This window comes from Acomys minous (genome assembly GCF_964271855.1).
Source record: "Acomys minous genome assembly, chromosome: 5".
Lineage (NCBI taxonomy): Eukaryota > Metazoa > Chordata > Mammalia > Rodentia > Muridae > Acomys > Acomys minous.
Window position 1 is genome coordinate 56,679,389 of NC_140494.1, and position 25,390 is coordinate 56,704,778.

The 25,390-nt window shown below is 42.7% G+C and overlaps 1 protein-coding gene across 6 annotated transcripts in view; it reads right to left on the bottom strand.

Moving 5' to 3' along the window:
- Window positions 1-25,390, bottom strand: part of DROSHA (drosha ribonuclease III) — a 107,136-nt gene that overhangs the window by 18,127 nt on the left and 63,619 nt on the right. For all 6 annotated transcript variants that reach the window (XM_084781097.1, XM_084781098.1, XM_084781096.1 and 3 more), the window contains 10 exons: window positions 24,887-24,994; window positions 24,376-24,514; window positions 23,975-24,035; window positions 16,271-16,330; window positions 14,796-14,895; window positions 11,362-11,464; window positions 9,493-9,563; window positions 4,435-4,479; window positions 2,893-3,050; window positions 1,694-1,799 (listed from right to left, as the gene is read on the bottom strand). In XM_084781097.1, coding sequence (XP_084637223.1) covers window positions 1,694-1,799; window positions 2,893-3,050; window positions 4,435-4,479; window positions 9,493-9,563; window positions 11,362-11,464; window positions 14,796-14,895; window positions 16,271-16,330; window positions 23,975-24,035; window positions 24,376-24,514; window positions 24,887-24,994 — 951 coding nt within the window. The remainder of the gene's footprint in view (window positions 1-1,693; window positions 1,800-2,892; window positions 3,051-4,434; window positions 4,480-9,492; window positions 9,564-11,361; window positions 11,465-14,795; window positions 14,896-16,270; window positions 16,331-23,974; window positions 24,036-24,375; window positions 24,515-24,886; window positions 24,995-25,390) is intronic.

The window sequence follows — 25,390 nt, forward strand, 5'->3', positions numbered from 1 at the left end:
GAGGCACAGAAAAATCCAGAATACAGTGCGATAGAAACCAATGGAGAAGCCATTTCAAGGACAGTTTACCAGCCTTTAAATTACGTGCTTACGACAGATCAGCTTCGCCTTGCCTACAGATCTGCTGCTGCTACTCTTTTCTCCCAAAGGTTTCTGTAACGATACTTCATAAAACCGCCATATGTATCGGAGCTTTATCATTGCTAACACCTGTCTAGTAAAAGCTCTGACTTTAAGACAGCAAGGCTTATAAACTCATTTTGTACAAATCTATGTGTCTGCAGCAGGGTATGCTGGATCTCACCCATAATGCTCGCATTTGGGAGACTCAGGCAAGGAGACTGCCGTGAGTTTGAAACCAGCCTGGAGTACAGAACAAAATCTTATCTCAAAACAACAAAACCAAACCAACTACACTCCTAGCACTGAAGTAACAGTGGAAAGAAGCCAGGGCCTGAATCTGCAGCACTGCCCTGGGCCTGGCTTTGCTTCACCTGCATCTCATGGCAGGCCTCCTGCGCTTAGTCTATTGTCTACTCATGGCTGGAGCTAGTGAGGGGCAGCACATCTGAGAACAGGCCCCATCCCGGAACACCCCAAGTCCACAGTTAGTTCTGAAGAGCAGGAGGAGGGTGCCATATTCAAGCAGCTGGTTTCCAGAGTCCAGGAATTGAGCATCCTCAGGCCACCTAGTATGCTCTGGCAACTTTGCTGATAAAGCAGGTACTTTTGACATCTACAAAGTCTCTTCTCTAATGGAGAAGAGCGAATACACAATTTGCTGTCGTCCTCAGTGAGATGTGGACACTGGCACTCAAAAGGTTCCTATTTTCTAAAGAATTCAATGATCAACTAAAGAAAGAAATCCTTGCCTTTCTAAGAGCAGCTCGTTTTAAACGGCAGTCAACATGTTCACTTAAAGCTAAAGGTGTACTGCTGATTCCTGAGCACTTACCGTAGGACACGGCAGCACATGGCGGACGACAGAAGCGCAATACAGAGAGTGAACACCGACATGAGAAATACTGCTGAGAATTCACATCTAACACCACGCTCTCTCTGTTCCCAATACTTACAGTAAGTACTTACAGAACTAAGATCCAATTCTAGTCACAGAAAACCATGCATAACAATTTAAAGAGTATGAAACTATTGCTATTAGCTTCGTCACGATAAGGATCACACGGAAGGGCATACAGTGCAGCTTTCCTAATAGATTAGCACCAGCTTTCCCAATACATGGTTCTCAAGGGCTTCTCAGAGGTCACTCGCAGGCCTGAGACCACTGCTTCTCCAGACTCAGTGTGAAGGAAACACTGCATACAAAGTGCCCCCTACTAAATTCACAGTGGCGACATCCTGCCCATCACCAGACCCACGAAGCCTTCCTTGCACTCTGTGGCTACAAGAATCTTTCCTGACCGTGTACGCCTAGCAACCAGCCTGTACTTTTGTATCTGACATGTCCTACCCTGCATCGAGTTATACTCACTCACACTTTTATAGTGTGTGCATGCACACCCACAAAATTTATATGGCAGAGTATCTGTAATTACTTATTCTTGGGGGATATGAAAAGTGACTATATCATAAGTCACCTTAAGTTAAGTTAAACAAGTATGTATGTGGGCCTCCTATTTCTTACCTACTACCCTGCAAACTTACGAGAGGGAATAACTGAAGACAAACTCACCGTTAAGTGTCCTTCATGATGATCTGGGAAATGAATGAACAAGTACTCTGTGGCTACCAGCTGCATGATGGAGTCACCTAGAAATTCCATCCTCTGGTTGTGGCCTCTGAAAATGAAATATCACAGTAAATAAAATAGTAAGTATTTGTGGATTTTAAAAAACCCACATAATTTTTAAGATTACTTTTAAAGCATAAAACTAAATATAATTCCCTGAACATTCTCAATTGTTGAAAATTTCTGAATATAATTTTTTAAATTTAATTTTTATTTAAATCATGGGTATATGTGGTGTGTATGTACCTGTATACAGGTCCTGTGAAAGAGCAATACTACTTACTCTAACCACCAACCCGTGTCCAGCCCAAAACTGAATGCTTTCAGGATTAAATGGCTACTAAATTAAATTAGTAAACAGCACCTGGCCAGAAGCAGAGTAATACCAATTGAAAAATAAAGTCAAAATTAGAAAACACTCTTGTAAGAAAGAGCACTTAATTTTCTAAACCTATTAAACATGTATGTCCTTTATTCAAAGATTATCTGGAATATACAAATGTTTACAAAATCTATGTCTTTACTCTTACAGTTTAAAGAGAGTTTAGAATTTTCCAATCAAGGAAGGGGAAACGTTTTATGTTATGTTGCCCCACATATACACTGGCACCTAAAATTTTGCTACTGTTCTTATTTTTTTCTTTTTCCACTGTGCTGAGGACTGAACCCAGGGTTTCAATCTCTAGCAGAGTTTTTCTTATTTTCAATTTCAATAGTCTCAATAAATCATTTGTCTAAAGCAAGAGTTAGAAAGCCATATCCAGCCACAGCCTGCCTGAAAGCTTTACTAGAGTGGTCACACTTAGGTTTTTTTTGTTTGTTTGTTTTTGTTTTTGTTTTTAATCTATGGCTGTTTTTATATTATTATGGCAAATAATGACAAATAGACCACATGGTCTGCAAAGCTTCACCTGTTTAGTGCATGTCTCTGAATGAACAAAGGTTTTACTCCCTTCAGATCTCATAAACATCATGAACACATCAAGATGTATGTAATGGGACCAAAAGCTGCCTGGCTGCTGTCTGCCTCGCCACGTGACTGGTGCAGTGTGCCTGCCCTCCCGGTTCCTCTGGCGGGCAGGACCGTTTGGAAGCCGCTCCCCTGCACGGTCAAGTGGACCAGATGAGCGCTCTTCACTCACAGGGTCAGGTGGTTGAAGCCCACAGTTCTCAGTGTGAACGCCCGGGCCAGAAGGCGGACATGAGTGAAGATCACTCCAATTGCTTCTTCAAACTCGGTAAGTTTTTGTAGAACTGGGGAAGTTTCGATAAGTTGTCGATCCGTATTTGGCTCTTGTAGCTACAGAAAAATAAATTAAAAGTCACATGTAGTTTTTGTTACATGAATAATTATCAATTCCCTGACACTGTTCTTTAAAATTCCATCTCCCGTGGGCAGAAATTTCTGAAATGCCAGATAAAACATGAAAGCCTCTTTCTCATCTCTTAGAATAGCAAACAAACCTAATATTTAAAGAAGGCTCAAATAATATTTTCCAATCTTCATTCAAATTTCAAGGCCAAGTTCTGTACACAGATAGTTCAAAATCCCTGGTATTAGACTAACTCTCTAAGGAAGATGCAAGCTGAAGAACAGCTGCCATAGACATATGTGTGTGTTTGTGTGTGTGTGTACACGCGTGTGTGTGCACATGTGTGAGCGTGTGTATGAGTGCATGTGTATATGTGTGAGCATGCGTGTGTATGTGTGCATGCGTGCATATGTGTGTGTGCTCACATGCGTGCACTGGAGAGTGTGCTGAGAACCTGTCTTTCTGACAAGTGTGCAGGTGATGGGCTGCTGTTGTCTGCGAACTGCCCTTTAAGAGTCACTGATTTTGGAGTATCTGGACTACTGTGCATAGTGACATACTGTGCAAACTATTTTGGTAAATGAGCATCATTAAAACTGAATTTAGCTTCCAGTGGATATGATTATTCCACGAGACAGGTGGTGCTCCATGTAACAATGAGCCTTTAACAACTGGCAAAGAGAAAATTTAAGAAGTGTAACTAAAACTAACATATTCAACAACATTGGGCAACCTTTTATTTTTAACAATTTACAGCACTAAGTTGCCTTTTACTATCATAAAATCTCCTTGAACAATTGATCACTAGTGATTACTATGTGTTAAATACATATCCACACGAAAGATGTGTGACCAGAAATGCATATATGCATATCCTACACTAACTCAGAAAGAAAAGTATAGAAACTCTTAGAGCCAACTGAGGAAAAGAATGTCACCTCTAAATCCTGAGTAAAAAGCTATTACATAGGCATTAAATTTTTAATGTGCAGTAAATTTTATGCAATCTAAATCAATTTCTAAGACCCAAATTAGGTTATAATTTAGCAATATTAATTTAGTATTTGTTCTACTTTTTAGCAATGTCTAAAACTGCCCCTAACATCATTTTCCCCATAACAGCAGGCATGCGGGTGTGTAAGAGTTAACACAGCACACTCTTATGGAGAGGGCTAGTCCTGCACTCCCATGCTTTCCAGACCACGTGAGCACACACAACACATGCACATGGCCCTACTTACTTCCAAAATTTCCCTGGCACCCAAACTAAAGTGTTAATTCCGGGGAAGAGACTCAGAGAATAAAGGTGAGAAAGAAGCAAAGAAAGCCATGGAGTTACAAGGCTCGCGGGGACAAGAAGGCCATACGTACTTGGAGTGGGTGGAGAGGGTAATTGAGCCAGACTTCTCGCAGGTCCTGGAAAATGGAATGATGCCTTTAGCGCTCAAGGGAGTCGCTTAACACACTAAATAAAATGTCACTATTTGAAATACTAAACTATTTCAGATGCTGACTCCACTTACTGCAAATTCAATAGTGCTAGCAAACTAATTTTTTAAAGTGTATTCACCACTCAAACTGCCTATAGTGACTCTAATTAGCCTATTAAGCTGAGGAGGAAAAGAGCCTTTTAAAACTAAGTTCCACATCTGCTGAACCTAACACACTGGATGAAACTAGTGCTTTATTCATACTTTTCCACCCGCATTCCCAAGACCTGGGTATCTCTGAAGCTTTTGTGAAACTCGCCTCACATCTCTTTTATTTCGCTTCATTGTCATAAGCTTGTTTCAGAGGAAGCAGGACTGTCCCACATCAAGTTCCTAAGCCCTCGCAACCATGAGACCATGCTTTAACACGGCTCACACAAATGTTTATTTGACACACAATAATAAACAAACTGTACGGAAAATCCTGATATACTGTCTCACTGGCTGAGTTAAATCTAAGAGCATTTATAATTCTAATTTCCTTGGGATTAAAGTGTTTTTCTCTGAGGTTCAGACTCTAGTGAGCCTCTATCTAGACCTACTCTCAGGCCACGATCTAGGCTTTTTAAAATAAGTGAGAAAAATAGCCTTTTAAAAAAAAAGTTAGTTTTTGGCAGGATACAGGAAAATTTAGGGTCATTTGTGACACATAAGGTGAGAAAGTGAAATAAAAGTCCAATGGTTCCGAACGACTTACAGAGCTTCTCAGACAATGTTTAAAGACAGTGTTTAAATAGCAAACTGTTGTTTAAAGGCACATGAAAGGCTTCTGTTAACCAAACCAATAACCTCTCCCTTTAACTCCCCAGAGGGAATTACACAGAATATCACCCCCACCCCCGTCCACCTGCTGGTCTCTCCCCTCCCACAGCATGAGTGCTTCCAAACCAGCCCCTGGCCTGCCTGTCTTAGCACTCTCCCTTTGCTTCCGTATGGGTTATTTTGTTCCGCTACAACGCCCTCTCGTCTAAGTCATAACTTGGAATGCCTTATGGGCATCTTTTACCTCACATGCACTCCAGCAGTAACCGTCGTCCACTTTCCACGCTAAGCAAGTGTGCGGGCTCCGCTGCAGCGCTTAGGTTTAGTTCTCAGTCCATGTGGGTCACTTACTCGTTCTCTCCGCGCCTCTATTTCCACAGGTATAAAGCAAAGCCTAACGCTGGGACCCACTACAGTGCGCTCCCTCACACCTCAGTGAGGACGTGGTGCAAGCACTAAACCCAGCGCGGGGTCAGAGGGCAGACTCCTAGCAGGAACAGGGTAGCAGCAGTGTCTATACGTCGGCTTTCTCGGCCAGCCTTCCCAGCGTCCCCAGAACTCAAGGTTCACATGGACATCCTCACTCATTTTCTTCTTGCTGCCTCGTTGTTGTTGATTTTTTTTTTTTTTTTTTTTTTTGGTTTTTCGAGACAGGGTTTCTCTGCGTAGCCTTGGCTGTCCTGGACTCGCTTTTGTAGACCAGGCTGGCCTCGAACTCACAGCGATCCGCCTGCCTCTGCCTCCCGAGTGCTGGGATTAAAGGTGTGCGCCACCAACACCCGGCTCTGCCTCATGTTTTTCACTTAAAAAATACTTATGATTGTCCCTTGGGTGTCCATGGCCACCCGTCTTGGTGTAAATGTATGCCATCTTGCAACCAATTCCCCTTACACCCGTTTCCTTGCATGTATCCCAGTGTAGCAGAGAGAAAACACACATGAAGATCTAGACTGGGGTCCCAGCAATACTGTTAATTAGCTCTAGGACTGCGGCATGCTTCTAGAAGATGCTTAAGACTGACTGGCCATTCATTGACATGGCATATTGATATTAAATACCTATTATGCATTAGGTTACTAAGATAAATAGGACACAACTCTGTCCTCAAAGAGGTCTAATGAGGAAGAACGCCGGTGAATAAATAGAGCTTAGGTACCTGCAGTAGGTCCCTTAATAGTGAAAAATCATCAGAAGCTACACCACAGGTGCCACTTTCTCGGACTACACCTCATATGAGAGGAAATGGATACAGCTGAGATGGGCTCACCAAAGGCCGTTAGGTTATTACACCGATACGGGCGGAAGTGGGCACCAGAGGAACAGCCATCACTCTGGCCCAGGCTGCTAGGAAAGGCTTCAAAGAAGACTTGGGAAAATACGGAAAATCTAGTGAGTCCCAGCAGAGGGCGAGAACCAACTGTCAGGCAGACACAGGCAGAAAAGGGAATGTTTAAGGATGGCATAAAGATGTAGGTGACAAGGAGACGGAAACAGGTAGAAAACATCGGATCTGGGTATGTGGTGCCAATATAATCCCAGCACTCAGGAGGCAGAGGTAAGGTCAAGGCCACTTGGGCTACACCCTAAGCTCTTGAGGAGTCAGGGATATACAGTGAGGCTCTGTTTAAAACAACAACAAAACCCCACCCAAGCCTTCCAGATGTTACGTTGTACAGACATCGGAGGCTAACAAATGCCTGAGGCAGTGTGAACAGCAGACAGTTAAACAGGTGAGCGATGAGAGGCCTTAGCAAGAAGCGGCAGCTTTGAGTGGAGTGCACCAAGAGTCACTTGAGTCAACAATGATGAAATTTAAAACTGAATGGAAACACAGAGAAAAAAGGCTTAGGGGCAGAGAAGAGCCTGAGGTTTCTGATTTAAAGATAAAAATAAAAGCAAAATATGTTGGAAACTAAAGGTGACAGGGCCAATACTAAACATGCTAAAATGGCAAGTCTGTGGAAGACCCACACCAGGCTGCCCAGAAGCAATTTGAAGAGATGCCTTTTCCAATATCTAGAAGGCCAGAGAAAGGCCTGGGTCAGAGAGGCTGAGGACAGATGTACAATGAGAAAACAGAGGTGAAGATAGGAAAAATTACATAATGCCTTCCATTGCTGTAAAAGGGCCAGCAGGGCAGTCAAATCGAACCATTCTACACATGCAAACTCACTGGTAAGCCTGAAAGTTAAACAAACTAAAAGCAAACATTTTTTTAGAAAGAACAATCAGTTGAGGAAGAAAAGGAAAGACAGGCCTGCTATTAAGAGGGCTGGAAAGAGAGCACAGACAGAGAAGTTAACAGAAAACAAGGCTTCCTTCTCAGCCAGCAGCAAGAGAAACGCCCAAAGGACTTCTCCTTGAGCCCCTGCTGCCTTCCTGGCGCTGCCCTCTCACCTGCTTCGCTGCACCCTACCCTAAACAACCGCCTTCACTTCACGGCAGCACGCTATTTCAAACTAACCCTTGTCTTAATTTAGTCTCACACACAGCATCCCCGTTACTCAGCACCAGCATGGCCTTAAAGGGTGCCCCTCTCCCCACTAACAGACAGCCCTTCCTCACAGAGCTCGTCAACCTGCATTACCTGTGTATGTTTCTTTTTTCCTGGCTGTGTTTGACGCACGTGTGCGCACACACACACGCGCACACACATACACAGTTTGTCAATGTTTCACCCATTCAGTGGCTAGCAGATCCAAGCTAATTTAGAAGTGTCAATCAAGTTAGAAAGTCTTAAGAGTGTATACATGAAAATTCTGTGGCAGAAAGTTATGTATTACTGAGCTTTACTCAGTTTTAAAAGAGACACCAAATGAATTCTGAAACTCAGTCGTTCTGGCTCTGATTTTCCATTTAGACAAGTCTTCATTTCACCCTTTTAACAAATATCAAATGTTGGGCAGGTCAGTCCTGCACTAGGTGCTAGAGACATAGGATGAGCTTACTAAGTAGACAAATGGGACAGAGCAGTTTAAAGAAGGAAAAAAAAAAAGGCTGAAAACACAAGCGGATCCAATTAAGAACACTAGACCCACACATTTGGGGAAGGAGCACAGGAGTGGGTGAGGTTAAGCCAGGACAGAGAAGCAGGATAAGCAGAGGTGAGGAAGACACTGAAGAAGTGGGGAAAGTCGCTGGAATTGCCAACAAAGGACAAAGGCCAGAATACAGTATTCTAAAATTTGAGAAAAAAGTCTAAAATATATGCCATCTGCCACAGACACAAATCAAGATGCACAGCTGTTTGAGTCTGTAGGACAAAAATGGGGACGGTAGGTCTGCAGATAGTCTCGTACTGCAGGCAAATACACAAATATGAAAATCATCACATATCCAGAAAAATAAACTAAGTCTTGGATGTAACATCGAGGTCACGTGTTTAAAAGTATCGACTTTTAACTACACACAGTCCTGCAATACCACCACCACCAGACAGCGTGTAGAGGAAGGTCGCACAAGGGTCTGCAACAGTGGCGGCCAGTGTTCCTCACTTCTCCACAGGCTAATTCACTCAATTATGGTGGCATTTCAATTTGGAATAAAGAGCTGCCTTTCTCTTTCAATGTCAAATTGACTTGTTTGGGTACAGAACACATTTAGGGTGCTTTAGCACATGCAAGAGTGAGGGGGAATCGCTAACAATATTAACAGCTTACAACATTAGCAACACAAACTATCTGAAAATCTTAAAAAAAAAACCTGTAATTTGCTTTAGAAAAAAGTTCTCTTAGATTTATTTTTCTGTCGAAAATAAATGAGTTTTTCTAATCTACATCATTTACAAAATAAAAATCCAACAAAACAAAAACAAATCATGAACAGACTAATATCTTTAACTAAGCCTGAATGGTGCAGGTCCTTACTTCTCAAAAAGTGTAAAATCATAATCAACTTAGAGAAACTACAGAGCACAACAACTCCTGTTGTACTTGTAATGCATATTTAATCTAGAAGTGGCCACAAGGAAACATGACCAACCAGGTGAAAGAAAACCGCCTGGACAACATGTCGCAGAACCCTCACACCTGCTCGAGTGGAGTAAGATGATGCTGGCAGGCTTGACATGCCCCACCCATGAGAGAGCTGGCATTTAGTCTTCCCTACAGTCTTTTCAAAACACAAAACTTCTGTATTGATATATAGCTGAGGAAAAAAGATGAGTGGATATAAATACCGGATCATTAAAGAGCAAACGTCCGAATAACTGCTTGGCTTCCTCCAGGCTTCCCTCCAAGTACACAGCTCCTAGATGAAAGGGAGTGGATGTCAGAGGAAGGCTGCATTAATATTCAGAGAAAATTACACATCTCTATAAAAAGCAAAAAGGCAAGCCAAAACCAGTCACAGAAGAAAGCCTAGGAGCTAAGAGGAGAATGTTTTAAAGGAAACACTTCCATGCTTTTAGCTATGCTTTTGTGCTAAAATTCAGACTGAAATATAAATTTAATTGACTAAAATTTGTAAGTAGAAGAAGCTAGATATGAACTCTGCTAAAAGATGTGGCATATGCCCCACCGAGGAGACAATATGTAACCACAGTGAAGGAAACACTTCAATTCAGTTTTTGTTTTTATAGGGCATGTTTTAAAACACATATACATGCTAAGGGGAAAAAAGGACAGATAAAGCTGGAATCTAGACCAATGAAGGCTACTATTAATAAAAACCAGGATAAGCTACACTTTTAATTTGAAATAATTAAGCACTATAAATACACTTAGCATTAATCATAAGCTATAAGCACTGTAATAACATTTGAACTTGGTAGCAGAATAAGCCTAGAGTAGAAAAGTCACATTGTCTTGAAATCAGAATTTCACATTTGTCTTCAGAATGGCTACATTTCCATGTCCAGTGTTAAAATGCTAACTAAGAGGCTTTTGATCACTAAATATCAGCAGTTATACAAGGTGGATGCCATAGCAGCTGTGACTGAGGTGCTGCGGGCTCCAGGCTGACTGCCCCACACTCACTTTTCCCCTTTCGCTCAGCAAAGTGTCAGGGCAGGCACAGGTGCGGAGCTGACTGCTAGGAAGGCTCAGTCTGTGGACCTCTACTCTGGACTGGGTGCTCCCAGGACTGGGATGATTCTTTCAGGAGCTCCTTGAGGAAGGGATGCTCTGTCCACCTCTGACAGGGAAATGCAGGCCAGAGATTGGACATCTAACAACTGATGGACTAAAGAACTGAATCATGTCCGGTTAGCCCTGAAGCCAAACTGTAACAAATATTATGTGGAGAAGGCACAATACTCTCCTATGATAAACTCTCTGGAAACAGAGCTATTTCTGAAAAACAGACCCTGCTGGGAAAGAGTGCATAATTATTAACATTCTTTTGCCACTATCATCAATATGAAGCTATAATAGGAAACTTTTGTGTTCATTTTCAAAGGAAGGGAGCAAAAAGAAATACAAAGGACTTTGAGAAATAATGTACTAAACCATTTACTTAAAAATCAAGAAACTGTCGATAGATTATAACATTTTATTATAAAGTATATTTCAATTACCAGCCAATTAATTCTCCATTAATTTTCCTGTAACAACAGCTAACCATATGCTGTAAATATAAACCTTGGTGAGAAGTACCTACATCAGCCTTGCTTTGCAAAAACAGAACATTAGTTACATAAATTTTTTAAATGGTTTGTTCTTTAAGCTATTGAAATCAGAAAACTTGGCTAACAATTTAAAATGTGTTCAAAAGCCATACTGTGATCTTATACCAACTTAGTTTCTATTTCCTTGTGTGTGTGTGTGTGTGTGTGTGTGTGTGTGTGTGTGTGTGTCTCAAAGCTAGAAAGCAATCTACATATAGATCACCTCAATTCAGAAAGTGCTAAGCATGGTCTCACACACGAAGGGCACAGGAACTAGAAAGCATGATTGATTCCTCAGACATTGAAATAACTACAGTGCAATGCAGTGGGTGCTCGCACGCGTTAGGAACAAGCAATTCTATTGTAAGCTTCTACACTGAATTTCATGCACTCTCCAACAAGCTCAATAAATAGAAAAGGCAGATTTTAAAGAGAAATTACCTATCAATGCTTCAAAACAATTGGCCATGGCATGCCGGAGGTCTGATTCTCTACAGAGGTCGGGCCCGTGGGCATACAGCATGAATCGATCCAGTTCAAGTTTCTACAAAACCCAAAATGACAAAAAGTGAGACCATTCATTTGCCAAAAGAGCCGTGCATCTCAGGGTGAAGGGAGCGATGGTAAAATGCACTGGCCTTATGCAGGCTTCTCGGGAGCTTAGTCTACCATTGTAAGAAGTCCTTATGATCAATCCTGACCAGCTGACCTATCTCCCAAATTCCAGTGGTCAGATCTGGGGTCAGAAACGACTGGATCTGACTTTTCAAATCCAAGCACAAACCAAGTCTGAGACTACACTAAAAAAGACGCTGCTACAAGATCGCGGGCGTCTGGAGAACAGAAACCTAACCCAAGGGTCTGGCCAGGATCCTGCCTCTTGATCCTGAGTAACACAGCCCAGACAAAGTCTGTATCACACAGAACAGGTGAAGAAATTTCAAAAATACTTTCAGCTACATACAAATATTTACGTGAAAACTCAAGGAGCTGTGTTCTGCACACATGTCCCCTTTAAGAGGCTGCCACACTCACCTCCCTTGGGCTCACGGAGACTTACCAAGTAATCACTGGATTAATCTTAAAAGTTTTATTCATCTGTACTTAGGAGTGTTTTCTTTTTTGGATGTAGCCTTAGAAAATGTGTGACCCCCACTTGTTAACCCATTAGTTTCTGCTTCTTATATGTTGACATTTTATGGCCTTGTCCTTTTTTTCCCTTTATTTTTGGGAGACAGGGTCTCACTGTGTAGCTATGGCTGGTTTAGCTCCCTTCATCTTCTAATTCTACCATCAAGCCTAGCTCTTCTGCATTGGTTTCCACATCCACTCTTTTCAAATCCTAATATATAATTAAATACAAGACCTTTTAGAGCTAGACCCAAACGAATAAATACTTCCTTATAAAATTCCTGAGACTAAAGTGATACTTTTCATAAAAGGAGACACATACAAATATTACATAAATATGTAATAAATCTGTTTCCATTTCCATAAAGTTAAAATTTAGAATACTTACTAAGCAAAAGTATGAAACATAGGTACAAGCTACAAGCTAATGAACAACCTAACAGCTGGAATCTCATAGCCCTCGGATTAAAGACATCCAGATTTCATGTCTCACTCTCTATGATAGGCAGCCAGATCCATTTGTATTGGAAGCACTGCTAAGAACCTAGAGTATAAAATATATTCAAATCAGTTTTGACTGCCACAAATATTAACAGCAGAAAGTTCCTTAAAAAGCAAAAAAATACTTGATCCCAAAGTGCCCAAGTTTATACTAGAATATGTAAACTTCAACTGTTTCACAGGCTCACTGGGAAAACACAATTGCTTGCTATCTCTGGAGTCCTGCTTGAGAGCAGACTGCAAACTGTACGTCTACGTTATGAGCAGTTATTCTGGAGTGCTGAGGAGTTCCAACTTCTCTTATCCTTGTTTTTCTATGGAGGCATTAGCAGAACTCAGAGAGTGAGCGCTCGGGCTGAAGCACCTACGAGTCACAGCAGTTGTCAGTAAGGAGTTCTCCAACTCCTTATGCCCAGTGGATGCATGGCCACTGCTCTAGAAAACAGTGGGGCCACCATGCCTTCTGCTGGAGACAAATGCTCCAGGGAAGCTAGGCGATAGGGGTCCAATGATGTAATTTCACTTTGAGGAACTTTGTAAGAAAATATTCTCTAATCATGGTCCTGGTTCTACAAAGATTTGTATTTAATTGTATATTATGATAAGAAATGAGTAACTTCAGAAATCAAAGTGGAGGAAAATACGGTCATCATACTCTGAGACCTCGGTGGATCCACGAGGGTGGACCTGGTGACACCTCCTATAGGGACACATGCCAGCCAGTCATCTCTATCCATAGCATCCGCTGTGTTATATAACGACTTGCTTTCAGGCTACAGCAATTTCCTACACCTAGTAAATGTGCTCCCCACTGCCATCCCTATGTCTGAAGAATAGTTGAGCAACTTTACTACGGCCCAATGAAAGAAAAACAAGCATGGGTGGGCTGGCAGTTCTTGGATATTATATACTTCCAGTCACGAATATGAACTACCAGGAAACATCTGAAAAACCAACTGAATACCAAAGCAGTTTTACATGGCACTTGGATTTCACTCACTAGAAGGTTGCTAAAATCAAGTTAGTTTCCTTTGTTGCTTATAGTTTTTCACTAGGTTTTCTCATTTACATTAAAAGCAGTTTATGGCCTACCACTGTAACTGTGATAATGGTACTACACAGAATACAACAATGCTTTCTTGCTAACACAAAAATCATAGGCTAAAATTTGCTACATTTTTAATGTTATTAACACCTTGGCATGATCAAATCAACCGGCCAGTCACAACACTAGTGTTTTCCAACTTTTATATCAAAGTGAAACAATAAGAAAAGAAACTACTTAAGGCAAAAGCAAAGAGAAGCTTTGTCAGTCACGCTGACATCTAGAGACCTAAAAGCCTTCATTCTTTCTGCATAAACACAAAGGCCTATAAGATGTGAGAATTTATCATCAGAACAATGGCAAACAACAGTAAAAATAACCAGCTACTGCAAATGTATTGACATTTTGTGTGATTTCTCTGTGAAAACTCATAATCTCATTTAATTCCATAGCCAGCATGTGTGGGGGAAGCTGATGTGGCTCCCACCTTATAAACCAGAGAGCGGAGGCTTGGGGAGAGACCAACTCACCTACTGCCACCAAGCATAGAGGAAAAGAGATGGACAGAACCCTAAGGGGTCACCAAAGCACCCATGTTCCTATCTGCTACGAGATACTGTGAGACATCACATGGGAGCGGCAATGCCAGATCAGCCCAGGTGTAAAATCCTAGCATGAGTCTGAGTTAAACAGAGGTTCTGTCAGCCACTCAGCTAAGCCAAGAAGGCAGACAGCCTAAACCCTAAGTGTTAATGGGATTCATGATTTGGAGAGTCACAAAGGTCTAAAAAGTTTCCCTTATGAATGGGAACTGTCTGCAATATTCTGTTCAGAGCTATAATTCTGCCTGTTAACATAAATTAATAAAAAATTGTAATACAGAAATAATATACAAATTATATAAAATATTTCATTTCTTTTGCACTGCTCCCGTGTTACTCCCCCCCCCCCAAATGTTTAGCCTGCTCATGTGCATCTGTCAGTTTCACGTTACCTCCCTGTGGAGTTCATTAGCTGTTGGTGAAATTCACAAAGGTACCAACCAAAACAAGCAAACAAACATGACCCCCAGCATGGTCTGTCTATAAACTAAGATTCCCCAATACGCTCTCAAGAATGACTCATTCAGCTGCAGACATCTGTGGACTCGAGAAGAGAGCATCAGACTCCATGCAATCGCCTGAGAGGCTGACAGTACCTTTGCAAGCATGGCGAGGTGCTGGTTCTGAACGATGGCAGTCCGGTAGGTGGCCAAGCCTCCTTCTTCCAAACTAGGGAACAAGTAGTACAGGTGGACACTGCCGGAAAGAAGAGCAGTAGAGCACATAAATACGCATCACAAAGCTGTCTGTGGCTCTGCGATGCAGAGGTAACACTCTGTCTGCAGCAGACACTAGTTGCATGAACTAACCTAAAGAGTAAATGACTTACGAACGCACTGAAACCCTAATAGCCACATTTACTCATATGTCTAACTATATTTAGATATAGTTAAGGGCAGATATGGTGACAGGGGTCTGTAATCCTGGCATTCTAGAGATAAGACACAAGAGAGTCACCACAAGGTCAGAGCCAGCCTGCTGTACATGGAGAGTTCTATGCTAGTCAGGGCTGGGTAGTAACACCATGGCTCATATGCAAAACCCAATGAAAAGGTTTCTCTGGGAACTGATAAGGATACCATCTGTCATACTTTTGTGACTAAAGAAAGCACTCAATGTCCAAACTTCGGACTATAAACAGATGCTTTCACTGGGTAGGATTACGGGTGGCCCCTGGAGACACTCTCAGGAAGCCCTGAGTGGCAACCCAGTGGTAAAGTGCACTGAAGCACAGCAGGCAGGAATAGAGCCATAACGCAACGGCAGGTTCTAGGCGATGCTGACTGAAGGGAACTCCTCAGCAATGTGTGGCCAAGGGTGAAAGGCCACACAGAAAACTGAGCTGGATCACAACTGCAGCTGCCCTCTCCTGTGGCACAGCATTTCATCAGACCTGCTTCCCACCAGGAGAGCTAAGCTCATTTAGTTTTGGAGGATTAGGAAATGGCCCCTTGTCTCTATGTCCTTAGGAAAACAACTGACCTAGAGAGAATAAAAATAGTTCAAGACTGTTCCAAAGGAAGCATGTGTCACTTCCCTTAAGGAAAAGACTGTGAGCATAGAAAGGCAAAATGAACTTTCCGGTCAAGATCTCAGACACACACACACACACACACACACACACACACACACACCATGCACACCACACACACACCTAGTATTAAAATTATGTGTAAGCTTTATTTCTCTCAAGATTAGGAAGACAGACAGGATCAAAGGCAAATCCTGAAAGAAGAAATGACATTTAAAATATCATCCTTTCCCTTTCAAATGGAATATAAGCTCTGAAGCATCTAGACCAGGGCCAGCTGATCTCCTGTGGCTGTAAGCAACTTTAACACATGCTTGACAGGACAGAGACACCAGCCTTTCATCTTGTAATCTCATTCATTACAGCAGCAGCAACAGCAGCTGTCAGAGCAAGAGCCACAGACATGTGGCTTTTAAGCTTTCCAGAAGAGAAGATTCGTGGTGCTTCAATGCCTTGCTTGGCTAATTACAGAGGAATTGCATAACAAGCATGCAACCTATCAATGTAATTACGGAGGGGGGTGCGAGGAAACCTACTTACCTGGTCAGAAACTCGACAACAGCATCTCCCAGGAACTCCAGCCTTTCATTGTGGTTAATCCTACAAAGAGAATTTAAAAGATCATTGAGAACAGCACACTTAGGGCCAGTAAAACGACTCCACAGGTAAAGCTGTCGCCAGGATGCCTATATGGGGAATAGAAAGGAATGGGAGAAAAATGAAGATACACATCAATTTATGCCTATGCTGAGAAAGTCTTGATCTCGTTGATTTTTTTAGAATGTAAATGGATGCATATATTAAAAAAAAACAGAAGCCTATAACAAATCTCTCTACCTCTGGTCTTCTCTTAGAAGACATCTTGGGTTTGTTGTTGTTTTTACAACTCCATCAGCCAAGAGTGACTGGGAAGATTGTATGTTGTTTGTAACTGAGCCAAGCATGGTGGCGCATGTCTGTAACTCCCACTCAAGATGCTGAGGCAGAAGGACTCTGAGTTGAAGGACAGCCTGGACTACTTAGAGTAGGGCAACGTGGACTACACAATAAGACTCTGTCTCAAAAATGAAAACAAAGAAACAAACAAACAACAACAAAAAAAAAACCCCATGACTCCCAAGTGCCTGCTATTCGAGAAAGCATCAAGGAATAAAGACATATTTAAAGGTAGAATGAAGCAACCTCAAGTCATCTTGATGTGTGTGTGTGTGTGTGTGTGTGTGTGTGTGTTATTTATTTATTTATTTATTTATTTATTTATTTATTTATTTTGCCTTGCATGGCTCAATTAAACAGAAAAAAAACTCAAAAAAAAATAAGGGTGTGGACAAGTAAGAAAAATTCACCTAGAAGATTCTTAAAGCTCAAATATTTCAGAAAAACATTCAAGTTCTTGACTTTCATGCCGCTGCAGTAAGATTGAGTGGCTTATATTCCTCCAATGCTGTTTATCTGATACCCACATGGGTTATCACCAATGATCAAGGCTGTGTTTCAGGCTAATCCTGAGTCCTCTATACAACTTCTTAACAGCCACTGGCCATGGTTAGATGAGATGAGGGACCACTGTCCTTGTTCCAAGAGCTAGGTATGTCTCTAGATGCTCTGTGGCTGTAGTGTAAGACTTCCTGCTCTTCAATATGGAAGGCATTCTGGGGCTGATACAGTGATTTAAGTTAAGTTGGGGATAAGAGATCTACAAATCTAAATTATTTCGTGTGGGGGGGAGGGCGGGGGGCGGGGGGAAGATGTGAATGAAGTGTGAATGTGTGTGCATATTTGTGTATGTGAGAATAAGTGCACATGTGAAGGAGGTGTGAGTGTGTGTGTGTGTGTGTGTGTGTGTGTGTGTACATGTATGCGGAGGTCAGAGGACTATATTGGGTGTTCATTCCTCAGGCACTATCTACCTGATTTTTTTGTTTTTTGGGGGGGGTGTTCATTTTGTGAGGTAGAGTTTTGCTTTGGTCTGGAACTCATTAACTAGTCATGCTGGCACGGGGACTACAAGTGTGCACCACTGTGCCTGTCCTCATGCATGCATGGCAAGCGATATGTGTGTGTTTAATTAGTCAGCTGTTGGTCTAAGAAGAAAAAGAACTGCCAGGTATAAAGGCTCACACCTTAATCCTAACACTGAGAGGCCGAGGCATGCAGAATGCCATTAAGTTCAAGGCCAATTTAGGCTATAGAATAATACCTTGTCTGTCTGTCTGCCCCATGTATATCTTTCTCTTCACATACACACAAATTATAAAAGAATGGTAAGTTGTTTTCTTTTTAAGAAAAAAATTACATTATGCTATTCTTTTTCATGAGACATGAAAATGAAAATCCATTTACCTTAAGGGAATTTTTTCCTAACAGTTCAAAGTATTACACAGCAAAATTAATCTATGAGAAAGCATGAAGCCCTGTTGGGAGTTGGTGGTACGGTAAGCAGACAGATCACATCTGAACCTCAGGCTTATTAGAGACAGTAAGACAGCAAGTCTAAGAACAGGAGCTACTTGAGCCATATGACTTTAAATGGACATAGTGTGGTGGTCTGAATGAGAACGGCTGCCACAGGCGCAGAGATTTGAACACTGGTCCCCAACTGGCAGAACTATTTGGGAAGGACTGGGAAGTGTGTCCCTATTGGAGGACATGTGTCACTGAGGCTCGGCTCTTAGGTTTCAAAAGCCCGTACCACTCTCAGTGAGTTCTCCCTGCTACTGCTCCAGCACCACGGCCCCTGACTGCCATGCTCCCACCAAAATGGTCATGGCCTCACCCGTCTAGAACCGTGAGCCTCAAATCAAACACCTCTTTTATAAGCCGCCTTGGTCACAGTGTTTTGTCCCAGCAGTATAACATACAACAAAGACACAGAGTAGGCAAGCTACTGGTGCCCACAGCAACAGCAAACCTTCTGTCCCTTCCAATGTTTATGCTGTCACCGGCTTCTTCACCAAGAAAGCAAGATCCAGGCTGAGATGTTTGCTCAGTAGTAAATGCTCTGTCTGTTTTTTGAGAACTGAATTAACACTCTGTACTCCAGCAAACAGTGTAGGATGCCATTTCTCCCATGCAAAGCCATCATGGCATGGGCCAAATCCAAGGGTGAACACCCAACATTTTCTCACAGTCTCAAGCAGAGCTCTAGGATCCTTGATGGTCAAGGGAAACACCGACCATCCTTAGGAACTTCTTCTCTCACTGTATGTACATGGATTTGAGTGAAGCATGGAAAAGGCCACAGCCTCATCAGATCTCAGGCCTGCTGGACTTGCATGCATCATGTGAACAATGCTGGGTGCTAACCTTTCACACACATACACACACACATGCATGCATCATCTGTATGTACACACATGTACACATAAATACCACACACAAACATTAATTATAGTGAACAGAAAGTCTTTGTTTTAATACTTATTTACTGAAATGTTTTCCCCGTGAATGGAAGTAATCACAAGATGAAAAGGAGAGAAAAAGAGCAGGAACACGGACCTTTAAAACCCTCACTGTCTAGTAAAGAAAATTAGCTCTGCAGCATGATCATATCCGCAAAAGAACAAGACACGTATGAAGGAACAGACACCAGCAGGCTTTCCACAGGCCATCTGGGAATTCCACAGCAAATGTAATATGACAACCAGCATGTGGGGAAGAAAGAATGGCTGACAACTCAGAAGGCCTGTGGCTCTCCACATGAGGAAGACATGCCCGTAAACATAGGCCAGGGCCAGGTCACGTGAGCTGTGACTGCCAGGTGGTGGCACAGCCTTTTTTGGAGCAGACAACTGCTAAGATCTAAAGCTGAGGCTCAGGGGTAGACGTCTAACGCAACAGCAGCTCCAGGGCAAACAGGCAGAATGTGACCAGCCACTCATGATGGCACTGCAGGGTGGGCACAGGGTCCAGGGCACCAGAAGGAAAGTTCTGTCAAGAACTTAGAGGACCAAAGTTCTGGTGTAGGTGCCTCTCTTCTTCTCCCCTTGATCAGTATTAAAAACATTCTCTACCCCAACCTCTCGCTTGAGCTCTATCCACCAATTCTTAGGCTCCGGGGAAGTGTGCCTCAAAGATAAGCAAACACTTCCAAGAAGCAGACAACTGCATCCCATTCACAACAGCAACTAAGAAACAAACAAAGGCGGCGGCAAATAGTTTAAAGTCAATTCAATTATTCAAGCACATAGTACAAACTGACCTATAATCCTGAAACAACGGCCTGAGCTATCCTGAGCCCCTAGGTAGTTTGCACGCTTCACTTTTGATCTCCACTAAAGCACTTACCAGAGCCGCTCCTATATAATTCAGGTTCCAAGCATTCTCATCCTACCCTAGGCAATCATGCCTCCTGATGAGTGAGGGTTTTGTGGTACTTGGCTTCGGATGCCCTAAAATACCTACAAACTGCCTCAAACTAAAAGACTCTGAATAAATGTCTGTTGAATTAAATTTGCACGAAGCTTCTTAAGTCTGGCTCCTGGGGCCGCACAGCTGCAGACACACAGCAGCAGTCACGCAGCAGACCCCGCAGCAAGGCCAGGAGGCTCCTTCAGATTAGACACTTGAGGTCAACACTACAGCCACAAAACCCACCTATTCAAGGCAAAAGTCAAAGAATGAGAGAAGCTATTAGCTCTCTGTCAATGGCAGTGTGAGAGCATTCTGCCTGCCTCCTCTGGGTTGCTGCTGCAGTCAGCCATCTCATGACTTCTGCTGCCTCAGTACTCGATCTTAGCTGCTGTCTACATTGAAGTTTCAAAACAGTAAATTCAGAAATGACATAATTCTGAGATGGCATTCTTTTTGGCATGGTTACATTTCTCGCCCCACCTGCCCCCACTCTGCCCCCACTCTGTTTCACACGCACAGTCAAGCTCAGACCCCACACTCTCTGGAAATGGAATCCAGAGTGCTATCTGGGCATGCACGACCCGACAACTATGTCCCCACAAAACCTGTCTCTTTTAGTAGTAGTAGTAGGAGGAGGAGGAGGAGGAGGAGGAGGAGGGAGTCATCCTGTGATGTCAACAATGAGCACCATCAAAAGATGTACATTAACTGCGGTGGGAGTGGATGCTGTATTTTCACCTGTGATGTGCTCTGTTAGGAAAGCGTGCAGAGTTCCTTTTAGTAAGAACTGGTCATCAGGAGCTAGAGAGATGGCCCAGTGGCTAATACCACTGGATGCGCTTTCAGAGAAACTGGGTTCTATTTCAGCACCCATGTGATGGCTTATAACTGTAACTCTACTTTCAGGAGACCTGCCACTCTCTTCTGGCCTCCACAGAGACCAGCCTGTGCATGACACACTTTCAGGCAAAACATTCATACGTATAAAATAAACTAACAAAACCACAACAGTCATCGCAGGCCAGTGGGATAAAGCAAGTGAAGACACTGGCTGCCGAGCCTGCTGATCTGAGTTAGAGCCCTGGGTACACATGGTGGAAGCAGAGAACACAGTCCCTGCTAGCTGTCCTCTACTGTGTGCCCTGCTCCCCTAAGCGAAAATGTAATACAAGTACACAAGTACTGGCCACGTGGAGTGCACGACATAAACAACGTAAAGAGGAATCAGGGCTTGCATCCCCAGGGTGTGACTAGGAACCTCTGAGGCAGGTCCTCTGCACTCTCAGACTCTGAAAGAGCGCCACAGTGAGGCATACACAAAACTTCACACTAGAATGTTAAAGCTCGGCATTGCTTTTCTTTGTCCCTCTTTGGTTGGTTGTTTTTGTTTTTCAAGACAGGGTTTCTCTGTGTAGCCCTGTCTGCCCTGGAACTTGCTCTGTAGACCAGGCTGACCTCAAACTCACAGATCTACCTGCCTCTGACTCCTGAGTGCTGGGATTAAAGGCAGGTGCCACCACTGCCCAGCTTTTCTTTGTACCGCTTAATTGAAGAGAAAAAAAAATTGGAGCTAAGACAACCTCAAAAGAAAGGAATTTGAGGCAAGCCAGTTGAGAAGGAAAACTGGCACACAGGCCAATAGCCCACAAATCCAACATCAAGATTGTTTCCTATCTCAGTGGTCCTAGTTTGCTTGACATAGCCAAGACTCTGCCTAAGGAGGAAGCTGCCCAGGTCAGATGGGCCAGTGACCTTGCCTACGAAGGGAGGCCCCACCCCACTTCAAGGCAGCACGTTCCGGGCAGGTGGCTCTGAGCTGTATAAGAAAGCTAGTTAAACATGAACTTGTGTGTGAGGGAGCCAGCAGGCACTGTCCTGCCATGGCTCCTACTTCAAGTTCCTAAGACTCCTGCCCTGACTTCCTTCAATAATGAGCTGTAACTTATACGCTGGACCTAACCCCCGCCCTTCCCTAAATTACTTTTGGTCAGACTTTTTATTTTATTATTATTATTATTTTAATCACAGCAACAGAGGTGAAACTGGAACACAAAATTTTTCAAGCAATCATATCAGTGCCCTTAAAAATTTTGGGATTTTGGAAAACTTAGACTTTTGGATTAGAGCTACTCAAAGTGATAAAGTCAATGCAGCATTCTAAAAGGTTTTTAAAAACTCAAACTCTAAAATGTTCTCAAATATTTCTGGTCCAACAGTTTCAGATAAGCAATTATCAAGCTGCATGAAGGATAGAAAAGGAAGGTGTGGAGGAAGGCAGCCTCTAAGCAACTGCCGTAGCTCTGTGCTCCCTACCCGACCCGAGCCTAGATACAGAGAGCAGCCAACGCTACTCAACATTCCCACCTCCCATCTTAAAAGGGAAGCTTCCCTCGAGCGCTCTCCTTAAGAGGCTTTCAAAATACAGTCTGCTCTACTTCACACACTAAATAATGCTCCTGCTAGCAACCTCAGAGTCTGATCACCAACCAGACATGTGATTCTATTCAGATTTCATGAGTACACAGCACATACCTGGCAAGAAGCAACCCCAGGGGAGTTTACCATAGCTTACAGTTTAAGAATAAAAACAGGCCAGGTGGTGGTGGCGGCGGCGGCACACACCTTTAATCCTAGCACTCGGGAGGCAGAGGCAGGCGGATCTCTGTAAGTTCGGGGCCAGCCTGGTCTACAAAGTTAGTTCAGGACAGCCAAGGCTACACAGAGAAGCTCTGTCTCAAAAAAGAAAGAAAGAAAGAAAGAAAGAAAGAAAGAAAGAAAGAAAGAAAGAAAGAAAGAAAGAAAGAAGGAAGAAAAAGAATAGAGTACATCACAATGTAAAAGGCCCTGATGCCATCAGAAGCGTAGGGCAGCTGGTAACACTGCATCTGCCATCAGGGAGTACTGATAGACCAGAAGTGGCTTATAAAACCTCAAGGCCTACCTACTCACAGTGTCCCATTTGCTCCAGTAAAGTGCCACTTCTTAAAGGTTCCACAGTTCTCCAAACAGTGCCACCAGCTGGGGACCAAGTGTTCAAACACACAAGTCTGTGAGGGACACTTCACATTTAAGCCACGTGATGTGGAGCTAATAAAGGTCCTGCCCACTTCCTTCCCAGATTCTTCAAGGCCTCAAAGCCAAACAAAAACAAAGATGTTAATAAAGATAGCTTTTGTGAAATTAAGAAATAAGGAAATCAACCAAGGGCCTATCTTAATGTAATATGGCAGAAAGCAACAGAGGAAGTGTACACACACACACACACACACACAATATGTACATGCTCTATACTACACACTCACCAAAATTTTAAATTAAAATGTTTTTTGAGAGACATATGAACATTTATACACTGCTGTTATGAATATAAAATGGCGTGGCCACTTGAAAAACACAAAACAAAACAGTTCCTTAAAAGATAAAACAATTACCACATCTCCAAAACTCTATTCCTGGATAAATATTAAGAGAAATCAGAGCATATGTCCACAGCCTATCAACTACTGAGTGAATAAACAAATGTGCTAGATTTCACACCATGGGATATTATTTAGCACGAGAAGAAATACAGAATATTTGTTACAGACAAATCTTCGGCTGAGAGAAGCCAGCCGCAGAGATGAAGAGAGCTCAATGCTGCTCAGGCAAACGGTTCAGAAAGGTGTGAGCTGAGAGTGGCAGTTGCTTAGGGTTGGGGAGGCTGAGGGATCCTGGGACTAGCTTTGGGCATAGGGTATTTGTTTTGACATGATAAAAATGTCCTGAAACTAGACAGCCACAGTTGAAGAATTTAATGAACGTACTCTCCAAACCATTTGATTGTACACTTGAAGTGAGTAAATTATAGAACATGATCATTACTTCTGATAAATCTGCTTTTTAAAAATTTACCTTGAAGGAGTTGGATCATCTTGGCCGAGGCGTGACATAATATTTATTAGGGTATTAATTCCTATTAGAAAACCACAAAGATACAAATAGATAATGTAAGAAACATTTTAGATTATCTATGATATACACAAAGGAATTTTTCTCACCCCAATTTGATTTTAAAAAGTTTAACATCTTCATTCAAGTATTTAAAATACTTGCTAGAAGAACATTTTCTAAAATATGCGTCTTTATTATGTAGCTCGAACCGCAGTGAGTGTTACTGTGTGTGCGTGAGCAGCACTGCAGTGGGGGGTTATGGAGCCTGTGGAGCTAGCCCCAGGACCAGGCCTAATCTGAGCCTTAGGAACAGCAGAGGGCAAACAAAGTGGCAGCAGTGTCCTACAACCGCCCAGACAAACCTTTTTTCCGCATGTGCATGTGGTGAACTTTTCTGTCTCCATATTTGGGCTGTCGGATTCCGCAGTTAGACAAGGAATTCCTGGCATGATCAGGATTCATTCCAAAATTTAAATGATGGCTCGGATGAGTCATGGCCAGCTACAGTTTTAATGAGACAAGTGCAGGTTAAAAACTGGACACAGAGGCACTGCCTTAGAATACTCCAAATGCAACATTTGTGGGACCTCAGCTCCTTCAGAATCAAATCTGCAGAACCCTGCTGCAAGCAACCGTAAACAACTCTAAAATAAGGCAAAGCAACCCCCAAAGCCACCCTAAAGCCCTACCGCTTTCAGGGGAGGATTAGCATCCTGGGCTGTAGAAAAAAGAGCCATAAACAAAGGTTGTATCTCAAAAAAGCTTTGTCATCTCCAAAGAGAACCCACTCTGCCCTTTATAACCTACAGGGTTCCCTCTTCCATCCCTCCTATGTGACTTCAAAGAGAAATTCTGTAACACAGCAGTTCTTACCTGTAGCAGACAGCGGTCTTGGAAAGTATATCCTATCAACTTGTCCAAGTGCATTAAGCATTGATGGTACCGGATGTGGTGGGTCAGAACAGGCAGCATCATTGCATGCTGGGGGGGAAAGTTCAATATATTTAACTCCTAAAACATTGTTTATTCTACAACAAGTAAGAACTATTTGATCCCCCCAAATTCCATCTCATACAGTCCTGCAGCAGGTGACTAGCTATGTGGCGGCCTGGAGAGCTGCCTACCAGGAGCAGTCTACTATAGCTCCTAAGTCTCTGGAGCCAGAGTGCCTGGATCTGGTCCGGCCACTCACTCACTGTGTGACTTGCCTGTTTCCTCACCTGTAAAACAAGGATATTAAATGTAGGGACAGTTAAATGGATAATAAGTAAGTGCAAGACTTGTTTTGCGTGTACGTGTTTGTACGTGCCTATGTGAAGGCCCGAGGTTAATTTAGGTGTCTTCCTCTTATGACTCCCCTCATTTTCAAACAGGCCT